Source organism: Phocoena sinus, chromosome 7 (genome assembly GCF_008692025.1).
Source record: "Phocoena sinus isolate mPhoSin1 chromosome 7, mPhoSin1.pri, whole genome shotgun sequence".
Lineage (NCBI taxonomy): Eukaryota > Metazoa > Chordata > Mammalia > Artiodactyla > Phocoenidae > Phocoena > Phocoena sinus.
Window position 1 is genome coordinate 107,238,533 of NC_045769.1, and position 14,784 is coordinate 107,253,316.

The following is a 14,784-nucleotide window of genomic DNA, read 5'->3' on the forward strand; positions in this document are numbered from 1 at the left end:
TAGTGTTTGAAATGTGATGGACTTTCTCAGTCTAGGCTTTGTATAGGCTTTGCTTTGTGTCTGGAACTCTCTGCCCACCCTCTCATGCATGATTATTGTCTATTGATCACCTAATACATTGTTTTCCAGACCATCTTTCCTAAATTAATGTTTCTCAAAGTGGGGTTCCTGAACCAGCCGTATCGTAAGTGTCTAGGAATGTATTTTTAAAATTCAAATTCGTGGATACTTCCACATCAGACCTACTGAATGAGATTCAAAGATATGAATTTTCATACATTTCCCTGGAAAATTAATTTGCATACTAACTTTGATCCCCACTGTCCTAGATTGTGTCAGGGGTCTCTTCTGTGGTACCAGAGCCACAATGATGTCTTCCTCCCGTAAGACTTATTGCCTGAAATCATTGCTGGTCTGTTAAATATGTCTGCTAGCTGACAATTGTAAGTCCACTGTCTCACACATAGTGTGATTCTCATAGGTGACCAATAAATAGATGTAGGTCTAACAGAGAAGGAGAGGATGTTATCCAGGTAGTTAAGGGACAGAAGGGCCTTCCAGGCAGAGAGAGCATGTGCACCTACTAAGAGAAGAGTGAGAAGTTCGGTTCTATGTAGCACAGATGAGGCTGGCTGGGTGGGTGGGAGTTAGCTAGTGAAGGGCTCTAAGTCATGCTATGGAGGTGAGGTTTCTTTTCGCCTTATCAACAATCAATACCTACAGAAAGCTACTAAATATGGCATAACAGAGAAAATAAGGACAGAATACAAGAGACTTAGGTATCAGACCTGGATTGGCCACGGACTGGGTAATTTGCTTTAAACAATTACTTGACTTTGTGTCTTAATTTTCCTAACTGGTAATTGGGTATAATTATCTCACACTTTCTTATTTTACAAGGATGAATATTTACATAGGCTGTACAAATGTGCATACCATGAAAAGCATAAAAGCATTAAGTAAATGCCAAATATTTTTTAATACAGTTTGACATTCCTCTTTCAGGATTAAAAGCTTTATTTGAGAGACATGAATATTCCCGATAGTTAAATTTTCAGACTGTTTCTCTATTACCAAAAGCCACAAAGTACTCTTGAGGGAAATACTCTTTATTTGTATATATCACTTATATCTTCCATTAATATCAAGTTCTTTATTTATGTTTTGTGATGGTACATTTTGCTCTCTCGTAAGTCCAGGTTGTGTGGGTCTGAATGACTTGTATTTTGACACTTCATGTTTCAAATGTCATTGACGGCTTTTGACATATAGGAAATGTCATATTTCATCTTACAGCAATGTCTGTTCTTAGCAAATTGCTGATCTTTTCTTTTTCATTTTTTAATATCCAGAAAAAAAAAGAACCTGCCTAGGTTGGCTCTATCACTCTCTTAGTGTCAAACAATTGTGACTGTGTAAAATGTTTCACATTCTGGGGCTAACATTGGTTCTGTGCTATTTTCCTTGGCATCACAAAATGCACTAGTTTTAACAGAGGGACATAGCTTTGCTTTGTGTGTTTGCAAATTAATGTAGATAGTCAAGTTTTCAGATGCTTAAAGAAGTTAGTCTACACTAACTTAACCAACTGAGTCATTCAAAGTTTTAATACTACATATATTCAGTTATGAGTCAGTATGAAGTGGAAGTTTAGTCTTTACGACAAGCACATAAGCATTTACATCTTAGTTTTCTCATATAAATGCAGTATTACTTGGACATGTTGAGGGCCCTTGAATCTAGGCAAAGGCTTTTGGAACTCTTTGGAAGAGTAGTAGGAAGAATAATGATGATGATCATGATAATAATAATAATCATCATCATAAATGCATGTACGGGCACTGAGCTAGGAATCATGCTTTTTATATTCATTTCCACCACAATTCATGTTGTCAGTACTATTTATCACTATTTTACAGTGGACAAATCTCAGAAATGAGAAAATACAAGTCATATGTTCAAGGGCATAATTCATCAGCTTAGGTCTACCTACCTCCAATCCATGCTATTTCAGCACACCATGCTGCTTCTACGTCAGTATTTGAAGGCAGGGAGATAGACTCTAATGAGAATCAGAAGTGATATTTCAGTGATATTTAAAGTGCGTTGGGAGGTATAAACTATGTCAATTTCAAATAAGAAATTTTCTTTGTAAGATATTTGTGGTTTCTCAAGGAAATGGTATACATTATATAAGGAGAAACCTTGCAGTTCTTCCTGATTGGATGGGACTCTTATATGTTAGCAGAAAACCTTGGGAAGAATGAGAAAGAGAACAGTGGCATTTTCCAGTGGTATGGCCTTTGTTTGCATTCTCATTCAACCACTTCTGAGTAGCCACATTCACTGTTAAGTTTGTCTTCCATATTTATTCTGTAGCTCAGCCCATACAATAGTTCCCTTGCCTAGTTCCTTATAAATTGAATGCAATTATAACCTAAAATTGAATAAAATGACTTAGAAAATGCATTATTTTTAATATGATCAAGAGTTTAGAATGACTTTTGCTTTCCTTAGTTTTTGCATCCTATTTCTTCTTAGCTAATTTATGTAACAGTATCTTACAAAAATACCTAGGATATTTTTGGAAGGATTTTAGGGAGGCAACATAGCTTACATAAAGAGTTTGGCATTTCAAGTCATAAAGACTTTGGTTTAAATCTCAACTTTGCCACATGAGCTCCTGTATATATTTTAACATTAATAGTGTCAGCTTCTTCACTTGTATATTTTGGATGATAATAACATATACATGGAAGGGAAATAGAAATAATATTTTAAAAACAATTATTGTAAATATAGAGTGACTTGGTGGATAAAAAAAACAAGACACATATACATGTTGCCTACAAGATACTCACTTCAGATCTAAAGACACACACAGAAAGTGAGGTGATGGAAAAAACATATTTCATGCAAATGGAAGTGAAAGAAAGCTAGGGTAGCATACTGAAATCGGATAAAATAGACTTTAAAATAAATACTGTTACAAGACACAAAGGACAGTACCTAATGTAAAGGGATCAATCTAACAAAAAAGTTATAACAATCATAAATATATAGGCACCCAACATAGGAGCACTGAAATAAAGCAAATATTAACAAGCATAAAGGGAGAAATTGACAGTTATACAATAATAGAGGACTTTAATACCCCATTACATAAATGGACAGATCATCCAGACAGAAAATCAGTACAGAAACACTGGTCTTAAATGACATATTAGACCAGTTAGATGAATAGATATATACAGAACAGTTAATCCCAAACCAGCAGAGTACATATTCTTTTCAAGGGCACATGGAAAATTTTCCAGGATAGATCACATGTTAGGCCACAAAATAAGCTCTATAAACTTAAGAATATTTAAATCATATCAAGCATCTTTTCAGACCACAATTGTATGAGACTAAAAGTCAAGAAAAAAATGCAAAAAGACACAAACATGTGGAGTCTAAACAGCATGCTAATAAACAACCAATGGATCACTGAAGAAATCAGAGAGGAAATTAAAAAAAATACATGGAGACAAATAAAAATGGAAACACAGTGATCTTAATTCTATGGGATGCAGCAAAAGCAGGTCTAAAAGAAAATTTTATATCAATACAAGCCTACTTCAGGAAATAAGAAAAATCTCAAACAGTCTAACTTTACACTAAAAGAGCTAGAAAAAGAAGAACAAACAAGACCGAAAGATAGTAGAAGGAAAGAAATGAAGATCAGAGCAGAAATAAATGAAACTGAGCCAAAAAAAAAAAAAAGAAAATATCAATGAAACTAAGAGCTGGTTCTTTGCAAAGCTGAACAAAATTGAGAAACCTTTAGCCAGACTCATCAAGAAGAAAAGAGAAAGGCAGCCCAAATAAATGAAATCAGAAGAGAAAGAGGAGAAGTTACAACTAACACCACAGAAATACAAAGGATCCTAAGAGACACCTACAAAAATCATGTCAGTAAAATGAACAACCTAGAAGAAATGAATAAATTCCTAGAAACCTACAATCTCCTGAGACTGAAATCAAGAATACTAAATATGAACAGACCAATTAACAGTAATGAAATTGAATCATTTAAAATTTTTTTTAATAATTAAAAAAAATTATCCCAATGAACAAAATTCCAGGACCAGATGGCTTCAAAGGTGAATTCTACCAAATATTTAAAGAAGAGTTAACACCTGTCCTTCTCAAATTATACCAAAAAATTGAAGAAGAAGGAATGCATCTGGATTCATACTAGGTGAGTATCACACTGATGTCAAAACCAGAAAAGACCTGCACACACGAAAGGAAGAAAGAGAGAGAGAGAGAAAGAAAGGAAGGAAAGACGAAAGAAAGAAAAGAAATGAAGGAAGAAAGGAAGGAAGGAAGGAAAAGAAAGGAAAAGGAAAAAAGTAAATTACAAGCCAAACTTGTAACTTCTGAACGTAGATGCAAAAAAATCCTCTATATATGCACTATATTCATGGATTAGAAAAATGAATATTATTAAAGCCATACCCCCAAAGCAATCTAAAGATTCAGTTCAATCCCTATCAAAATTTCAGTGGCATTTTTAACAGAACTAGAACAAATAATTCTAAAATTTGTATGAAAACACACACACACACACACACACACACACACACACACACACACATCAATGGAACAGAATAGCAAACCCAGAAATAAACCCACACTTATATGGTCAATTAATCCACATCAAAGTAGGCAAGAATATACAATGGGAAAAATATTTTCAGTAAATAGTGCTGGATAAAACTAGACAGCTATATGCAAAAGAATCAAACTGGATTAATTTCTCATATCATATACAGAAACAAACTAAAAATGGATTAAAGACTTCAATGAAGACCTGAAACCATAAAGCTCCTAGAAGAAAACAAAGGAAGTACACTCTTTGACATCAGTCTTAGCAATATTTTTTTGGATCTGTCTCAGGTGAGTGAAACAATAGCAGAAATAATTAAATGGGACTACATCAAGCTAAAAAGATTTTGCACAGCAAAGGAAACTATCAACAAAATGAAAAGGCAGCTTAGTTGGAAGAAAATATTTGCAATTGATATATCCAACATGGGATTAATATCCAAAATATACACAGAACACAATTTCAAAATATTAAAAATATGAGTAGAGGACATGAATAGACTTTTTTTTTCAAAGAAGACATACAGGTGACCAACAGAAACATGAAAAGATGCTCAACATCACGAATCGTCAGGGAAATGCAAATCTAAACCACAATCAAATACCATCTCACACTTGTCAGAATGGCTGTTATCAAAAAGAACAAAAAATAATAAGTGTTGGTGAGGATGTAAAGGAAAGGGAATTCTGGTGTGCTTTTTGTGGGATTGTAAGTTGGTTCAACCACTATGGAAAACTGTATGGAGATTGCTCAGAAAGTTAAATATGGAACTATTATATGATCTAGCATTTTCATATCTGGGTATTTACCCAAAGAAAACAGAAACACGAATTTGAAAAGATCTATACACTCCAATGTCATTGAAACATTATCTATAATAACCAGGATATGGAAACAACCTAAGTGCCTATGCCCATGGATAGATAAATGGTTAAATTCATAATTTGCTACAACATGGATGAATCTAGAGGGTATTATGCTAAGTGAAATGTCATACAAAGACAAATACCATATGATCTCACTTATTATGTGGATTCTAAAAAACTAAACAAAATAAACAAACAAACCAAACAATGAAAACAGTCATACAGAGAAAAAACTGGTGGTTTCCAGAGGGGGTGGGTGGGGCAGGTGGAGGGTGGACAAAATAGGTGAATGGGTTTAAGAGATGCAAACTTCTGGTTATAAAATAAATAAGCCATGGTGATATAATATACAGCATAAGAAATATGGTCAATGATACTGTAATAACTTTGTTTGGGGACAGATGGTTACTAGATTTATCATTGTGATTATTTCATAATGTACACAAAAGTCAAATCACTCTATAGTGCACCTGAAACTAACATAATACTGTACATCAATCACATTTCAATAATTTTAAAAATATTACATTATTATATAGTAGGTACCCAATAGGTGTTGACTATTGAACAAATGCATTTTAGCAAACAACTGTTTCTTACCACATATTAGGTAACAAATTTATAAGAAGTAAATATAATCTGGAACCATCTTAACATTTTTTTTTCCTCTCCATATGTGTAAGAATCTGAGAAATCATTATGCCAGGCCTCATACTGAGAGTATTTTCTGCTATCAAGAACTCTTGTTTTCTTCATTTCTTTTCAGAACCCTCTCAAGGTTTGCATGCTTTTTATACATCTAGAATAAATTAACTTTCCTAGAGATAAGACTTGATCCAAAACATTTCTTCCATTAAAGAGAGGTGGTTATTTTCTGACATTTCCCCCTATTTATCCATGTGCCGAATCTTTTACCTGAAACTTGGATTCATGGTGGTCAGAATAACGATATCCTTCAAAGACCTTGTCACCAATACAGGCTTCTTTTTAACTGAATTCTAGGAATAAGATCTGGCAGTTTTGACTTAGACCCTTAAGGCATAGCTGCAGTGACATGTCACTTTCCACTGCTTTGAAATCCCACGAGGAAAAAGTCTTCATACAAGTTTATGCTTCCCTTCTCTTGTCTTCCTTCTGTAAATACTTCTGATCTCTAACTCTATCCCATGAAAACCACCAATCAGTAGCTAATGTGCATTCTGAATTACACTAGGGTACATTGAGTTCTGTTGACACTCGACAAATAGCACTTAGTCTTAATTAAAGCTTTTTGGTGTGGAAGACTTTTGCATAACAGTGTTTGAGTAGTCGCTTATGCTCATAATCTCAGTCTTTGTAAGCATAGAATGAGAAATAGGCATATGTGATGCTTTCATGAGTACGTAACAAATAGGTACCACCACTGTAGGATATTTACAGGAATATTTGGAAGACCACAGTTTCCTCCCCACCCCTGCCCCATGTTCTTACACACTTGAAGAGTGTCGATTCACATCTCTATTAATTTTGATTATCATTAACTGGAAAGTTCTCACAGAATCTCAAGAAGAATGGAGTGGTAGGAAGAATAATGACCCACAAAAATAGCCAAATCCTAATCCTCAGAACCTGTGAATATGTTAAGCTAACTGGTAAAGAAGAATTAATGTTGCTAAGTAGCTGTCCTTAAAAGAGGAGATTGGGGCTTCCCTGGTGGCGCAGTGGTTGAGAGTCCGCCTGCTGATGCAGGGGACACGGGTTCGTGCCCCTGTCCTGGAAGATCCCACATGCCGCCGAGCGGCTGGGCCCGTGAGCCATGGCTGCTGAGCCTGCGTGTCCAGAGACTGTGCTCCGCAACGGGAGAGGCCACAACAGTGAGAGGCCCGCGTACTGCAAAAAAAAAAAAAAAAAATAGGAAGATTATCCTTGATTAACTGGCTGAGCCCAGTACAATCACAAGGGTCCTTAAAAGTGGAAGAAGGGGCAAAAGAAGAGAATTAGTATTAAAAGTGACTTTGGAAGAAAGATACACAGAAGTGCAACATTGCTGGCTTTGAAGATACAAGAAGGGGGCTATAAGCCAAGGAATATGGGTAGTTTGGGGAGTTAGAAAAGACAAAGAGATGGGTTATTCCCTGGAGGCTCTAGAAAAAATGCAGATTAACAGCAGCTCGATTTTAGCTCAGTGAGACTGGTATCAGACTTCTGCAGAGATGTAAAACAAAACATTTGTGTTGTTTTATGCTGTTTAAGTTTGTGCTAATTTGTTACAATAGCCACATAAAATTAATACATGATTTCTTTTCTTTTCCTGTAAGAAGAGAGTGATGATAAATTAGCAAGGTTTACATGGGTGTTGAAGGGGGAGACAATAATGAGGACAAAACTAGAAAAAGCACTGTTAAAGGATGTTAATTTCTCATTTTGATCCATATGTCCGTTATATGTCTCCCCTAAATGTGGCCAAAAAAGTGCTTTGTTGGTGATCCCTGGCAGCACTCTTTGATCACTTATGATGGAAATAAATTATAATTTACCTGATAGAGAGGAAAGTCCTTGCCCTCTTCCAGAAAATAAACAGATTATCATAATAAAATATCTATCTGAACAATCTAGGTCTGTTGAAACTGTTATGCCTTAAAGGGGGGGAAAAAAGGTTCATCCCGTATTGTAGTTTTATGTAATTGCATCACAGCAATTTGTCCAAATGATCCTTGTTAAAATAAAGAAATGGGCTACTGAACAATCTTACCACAAATCTTGAAGACAGTGAGACATTTGATCTTGTCGTGAATCATAAATGATTGCCTCATTATATTTTATAAAGACTCAAAGATACTTTGAGAGATTGATTTCTGTCATAGAAAATCCATGCTCACCGATCAGTACCACGGACAGAACTAAGCATGTGAAAATCTTGACTAGAAGGCCGGTGTATAAGCTGCTTAAAACACCAAACATGATAAACTTCTGAAAGGACCACTTTGCATTCTAACCGCACTGTCTTCCTCTTTTCATTTTTTTCTTGCTATCATTTTGAGTGAAATGTTGTAATGAGCTTTGCAGTATGCTTGAATTAATCACCAGAATCAATAAATAGATGGTGATGGAGATAATGATCTAAATTCTATAAAACATCTAGAGTGTAGAAGAGATTTACTAAGTATTCGTTACAATTCATAAAATACATGAATGAAAATTTAGAAGTTTGAAACATTATCTCAAACCAAGATAGCCCTAGCAATTTTCTATTATATGTAGTTGATATACTGACACTGGTAGTGGGGGTAGAGTTTGGAAAGAGAAGATAAAGAGAGATGAGGGACAATTTCCTTTATTCAAAAAATAACGAGGCAATTTCTGTAATTTCAGACATTACTTAAAGTAGATATGGAGCATAGTTTAAAAAAACTGTCTTTCATGTTGCAGAGAATCTTGGATTGGATCCTGAAGTTGCTAAAGCAAACACCCTGGGTTTTGTTGGCTGTCTGGCTTCAGTCCAATACAACCATATAGCACCACTGAAGGCAGCCCTGCGCCATGCCACCACCGCACCTGTAACCATCCAAGGGATATTGACAGAATCCAGCTGTGGCTCGATGATGGATTCGGATGTGAATGCAGTGACCACGGTGCATTCTTCATCAGGTGTGCAAGAAAATACTCAAGGGAACTTCTCTCACCAGTGCTACTTTGATGTCTTCAAGAAGCTTCCAGGCTAAAGGCTAATATTACCCAATTCCTTACCTTGTATGATTACAGGTGGTTAAGAATTATGACTGATTTCTTAGTGATATTTAATATGCTTAGATAATCCTAATTTTAATGAGTAGTTAGAAATAGATATATGTGTATATATTTGACTGTATGTACATTAACATATATGTTATTTAAAAAAAGAGCAACAAGCTTGAAGGCACATTGATCTGTGTTGAAATCCTTGCTCTGATGCTTATTGGTCTGGTGACGTTGAGTTACACACATTTTTGAATAACAATCTGAAAATGTATATATATATATATATATATATATATATTCGCTATCGTTTAAGTGGTTGCTGCTCTAAGGATTAAAGAGTTTAGGGGTCGGGAAGGCAGGCTGGTTGTTGATCTATCAATAATACAATTCATGTGATTGAAAGCGACCTTCCTTGATAAAAGGAAAGTCCCACAGGACTACCATCCATATACCTTCTCTTATTTTGCCGCTTCCTGAAATACCTTTTCTTAGTCACTGTCATCCTAGGTGTCTTGGATGTTCTTAGGATTTATTTTAATCAGGTGTGGTCATCAATTGCCGAATAAGTTATGAATTACAAGCAAAGAAAGGGCACAGAGTTTTGCTGCTGCCTGCTCATCACCAGTCTTGGTGTTTTCTTGGCAATGGTCAGGTATGCATACTAGAAAGAACCTGAATACGACACTCGGCTAACCTTGATTGGAATTCTGAATCTTCCATGAATGAATTACAGAACTTTGGGCAGGTTACTTAATGGCTTTGATATAATTTCCTTATCTGTGAGATTGGAAAAAATTATAAACATGTTGTAGTCATTTCCTGAGGATTAAATGATACAGCAATACTAATGAGAGGTGCTATAGGTCTTGACAATTTTATGTGCACTATATGCATACCTATAGGATCATTAACTCCCTTTAATACATTTGCAGATTGCTATTTAAAAAATGTATGTAGCTCACTGTCACCACACCAATAAGTGTCAGAGCTAGGATTCGAAACCAGGTCTATGTGCCTTCAAACTTGATGCTCTTTGTTTTTTTTACACCGTATATGTTAATGTACATATAGTAAAATGTGTGAGGGTTTCTTGGGGGTGCTAATTCACCAGCAATTTGCCCTTTCCTGCCAATGGAGTCAGAAATCTATTGTAATTAAAGAAACCTCTGAATCAGAGGCAGGTGAGCTTGAGGGAAGAAGTCGTTGACAGGCATAGGGACTGTCCAGCAAATAATAAAGGGACTTCAAGGGTAGGCTGAGAGGTAAGCTGTAGGCCAAGGCAGATACGAGCAGAGTACCACCATCATGTCTTTTAACCTCTTGTCTTACAACTTACATAGAAATGAACAGGGTCATGAAACTACGGGGTGTAAGCAGTATACTTAAAATGCTTTTTTGGGTATGTTTGCCTTCCTTCCACAATGCCAACTATTTGAGAGCACCTGGTCTAATACACCTGTGTCATCACAACGCCATATTTCAGATCTTCTTCTAGGACTTTGAGTGTCTTTTACACCTTTCAGATCATTTTGGGAAGACAGATGAGCGGGAACCACTCACCAACGCAGTGCAAAGTGACTCGGCTCTCATCGGAGGTAAACCATTCTTTGTGGCAGAAAGCAGAAAAGACATCAGTGGTTCTGTGCTCTGGAGGAACTTACCTGAATCCTTCCTCAGTGTGGCTATCCAGCACCCAGAACCCTGCATATCTAAGAACGTGAGGTTTTTCATGAATAATCACACATGCTGGGATGATCAAAGGTACCCTACCCTCCAAGCCCAGCACCAGCAGCTCTATGAAGGGATCCCTCCCTGAACCACCAGGCAGCTGAGCACATAGTCAACATCTGGATAATTTACTTTGAGACAGGCAGCGTGCATCCTGTTGATCTCATCCATTTGTCATTTTTCCTAAAGCACAAAGCAAACTAATAAAACTACATATGGGAAAAAGCCATGTTGGGGCAGACAGATGGGCAAAGCTGTAGTGCTGTTGGGTTTTCTCCACCAAGTGGATCTAATGAACAAGGTGAAGCCCATGGGACTGCAGTTTCCGATCTAGCAGCACATATGGTTACAGAGGAAGTTCTTGTCCGCTCTGCTGTGAGCTCCGCTCTCCCTCCCACCCCCATTGCTTTTCCATTTTCTCACAGCCTCTTGGCCTCACTGCTCTGTATCCTGCCTCAGCTTGGCTGTTGCCTCCAGGAACTTGATTTTTCCATCTGGGTCTTGCAACACGGAATGACTCCCAAACGTGTTTAATGTAAGATGCCTGTGAGAGACAGAATTCATTTCCATCTGAGAACCATGGTCCTCACAGGTGGCCCCATCTCTGCTTTCTGACAGGCTAGATGGACTAATTCACACCAGATGGAGTTCTGCTCTTAAAAGTCAACAGTAACCATTTATTTAACTGCTATGGAAAGAACCCCCACTATGGGTCAGGACCAGTGCTAAATACAAGAATACAAGGCTGAAAGATATGGATGCTGCCCTGCAAGAGCTCACAGCTTGGTGGGGGCAAGGTGGGGTGGGATGGGTAAACAGGTAACAATAGAACCAGTGAGTAGTGTTTTAGGCTGGAAGGACAAGTGGCAAGGGGAGCACAGAAGTGCATTGTTACAATAAGGTTGTGAGGAAACACACACACACACACACACACACTTTTCTTAAGGAAGTTCTTCAAATGTCTGATCTGAATATCTACTTCAGGGTAAAGAGTCCAAGTTGATTTTTGTTTGGCGACAAGAAATATAGGAAACCATTTGGTGCCTGTTTCTCTTCCTATAATTTCTCATTCGACAAATGGAGAAAAGACTTTTGTGACTGCTGACTTTTTCCCACCCACGTACAGGCTTCTATGAGTCTGTTTAAGGCAGGAAATTCATCCCAACCCCTGAGAAAAATTCCTGGAGGTTCACATCCTCCCACCCTGAATAGAGTAGAAAACTGGTTCTGTATTTCATCTCTAAATGCTGCAGCTCATTCCGGGGTATCACTCACTATATCCACTTTATTTCTAGGTTTGTTAACTTACCTGGTTTTACTCTGCCTTGTAAACTTTGCTGACTTTGCTATTCCCTTCTCAAGACCCTTCCTGGCAAGGGTAGGGACAAGACCTTAGGGTCAGTGAGGACAGCTTGCCAAGTAGGTCCCATAAAATCACATACAATCAAAGTAGGTTAGTATCTGACACAACAGGGCAGAAGTTTGCCATTGCAGTTGACTCTGGAGGACAGAGGAGTACCATCTTCAAATGAGCCTATACCTTGCAGAGTGCACAGCAGGGTAGAATGCCCTGAATATTTAGTAAGCATTTCATTATTAATAAAACATTTTTAGCAAAGCAAAAATATACCATAAACAAGTTTACATCCATAGAGCATGTATTGGGAAGTGAGATATCTACATATTTTCTAGGATGCTAAAGTAGTTCTAAGGTACTTATTTGCAAGATGACAAAGAAATGTGCTAATTAAAAATGATTCAGACACATTCTTTAAAGCAGGTCTTAAAGGAATTTACTAAGAGATCCTTTGCTAGTCTGATTCCATATCTATTTGATGGCTTTCTTAGTCCATTAAATAAAACCTCCTCTTATTGAAACTGGCTTCAGCACTCACTAGCCTGAAAGAGGAGGTTTTTTTGTAACTGAAGCCTGAATGCATTTCAGCCTGTGTTTATTTCTGGACCTGCAGCAGAGTTTGTTGTTTGTTTGTTTTTTGTTTGGTTCTTTCTCCTAAGTGCCTTTCTTGTCTACTTTGAATTCTCTCTCTTGACCAGATGATCTGTGATAATCTCCCTCTCTCTCTTGTCCCTCTTTCTCAACAGGAGTAATAGCAGTGGTGATATTCATCATCTTCTCGATCATTGGCATCATGAGTCGTGTCCTTTACCAGCATAAGCAGTCACATCGTACCAACCAGATGAAGGAGAAGGAATATCCGGAAAATTTGGACAGTTCCTTTAGAAATGACATTGATTTGCAAAACACAGTGAGCGAGTGTAAGCGGGAATATTTCATCTGAAAAACTGCAGGACCACCTCATACTCTTCCTTTGTTGCTCATTTTTGGTTCCTCCTTCTCCTCTTTCTCCTATCTTTCATTTTGCTCATTTTCTTTCTCTGTTTTCCTTTTATTTTTGGAACATACCTGCATTCACCACAGCATCTATCCCCTCGAACCAGCTCAGAATGCCAGGCAGCTGTGGCCACTGCCTTCCTCTGTGACACACTTATAATGGTGAAAACGATCATTCAAGAGACTGATTACTTTAGACAAGGAAGAGACACATGTGTGCACATGTCCATATTCAGTTCCATATTTCCACTTTCTAAGATGCAGCCTTCAGTTCTGCAACCATTCAGTCTTTCAGGCTTACCTTGAACCTGAGCTCTGTGACTTTGGCATGAAGCGGTCATCCTCAACACCCTTCCCCATTTCAAGTCCACTCCGACCAGGGAACTCAGGGTACCAAAACAAGATTCTAGGGCCTGGTTTGTGTCAGTGGCACTTTAAAAGGAATAAGAGAGGTTTGTTGTGTGTTAATTTTCCCCCCACAGGAAGCCCATTACCCTAACTCATCATCATTGTTCGCTCTGACTCATCCCCTGAGTATTTCAAATATAGGATTCCTGATAGTCGTGAGCTATTGCTTTGTTCCTTTCTTACCACTCTCTCCCAGGGCTGACGCTTTAGAACAGCACACAATAGCATAAACCTAGGGAAAGCATGGAAAATAGTCACTTGAAACTAGGAGGTAAAAAGAAAGCTGCTAGGAAGTAGACGTTCTATAACTTAAAAAATGCCTCTTCCAATTTTGTGAGAAATGCTAGCTAGGTTATTCCTGGGATTATTATACTGATAGATATATATATCATTGCTGCAGCAAAAAGCAATTCAAATAAAAGTCTAAATTAGCACTTGGTTCCATGAAAGAGCTTAAACCACCTTAACTCAGCTTTAAAGAAAAACAAAAACAAAAAACAAAGCAAGACAAACAAACAAAATACTGCATGAAAGCAAAGAAATACCAAACAGAATTCTTTCCTTCCCTCCCCTCACTAAAGATATGGTGAAGAAAGTAAACACAGGTTTCACATTTTAGAATAGATATAATAATCCACGTCTGTCCACTGAGCCATTTCTCTAGGAGGTTTAGGATGAACTGATGTGTGAGGCATTCTGACTAGCTCCAGGGAGACCCCACTGCTTAATCTGAGAGGAGCCCTTAAGTCCTACAGCACATCACATTTTCAGATGCTCTTCATCCTATGTATATAAAGGCCCCACACACACTTCTTTCTGCAGACATAAACTCCCAGACGATGCAGTGACACATTTCAGGGTATTTGCCCCTTTTGATACCAAAACATCCATAAAACACAGTCATTCCTTCAAGAAGTTATCTTGGGCACATGCACGAGGTGGTTGTACGAATCCTGGTGATTTTACTGTAGTGATATTCCTCACGCTTTGCCTCTGGTCCAGCTTCAGGAAAAAAGATAAGGGGAAAAGGATGTAAATGCTCCAGTAGGCTGGGAATG

The 14,784-nt window shown here is 37.5% G+C and overlaps 1 protein-coding gene across 2 annotated transcripts in view; it reads left to right on the plus strand.

Annotated features, from left to right (window-relative positions):
• Window positions 1–13,265, plus strand: part of CNTNAP5 (contactin associated protein family member 5) — an 876,608-nt gene extending 863,343 nt beyond the window's left edge. For both annotated transcript variants that reach the window (XM_032637306.1, XM_032637307.1), the window contains exons 22-24: window positions 8,929–9,147; window positions 10,761–10,832; window positions 13,069–13,265. In XM_032637306.1, coding sequence (XP_032493197.1) covers window positions 8,929–9,147; window positions 10,761–10,832; window positions 13,069–13,265 — 488 coding nt within the window. The remainder of the gene's footprint in view (window positions 1–8,928; window positions 9,148–10,760; window positions 10,833–13,068) is intronic.
• The last annotated feature ends 1,519 nt before the right edge of the window (window positions 13,266–14,784 follow it).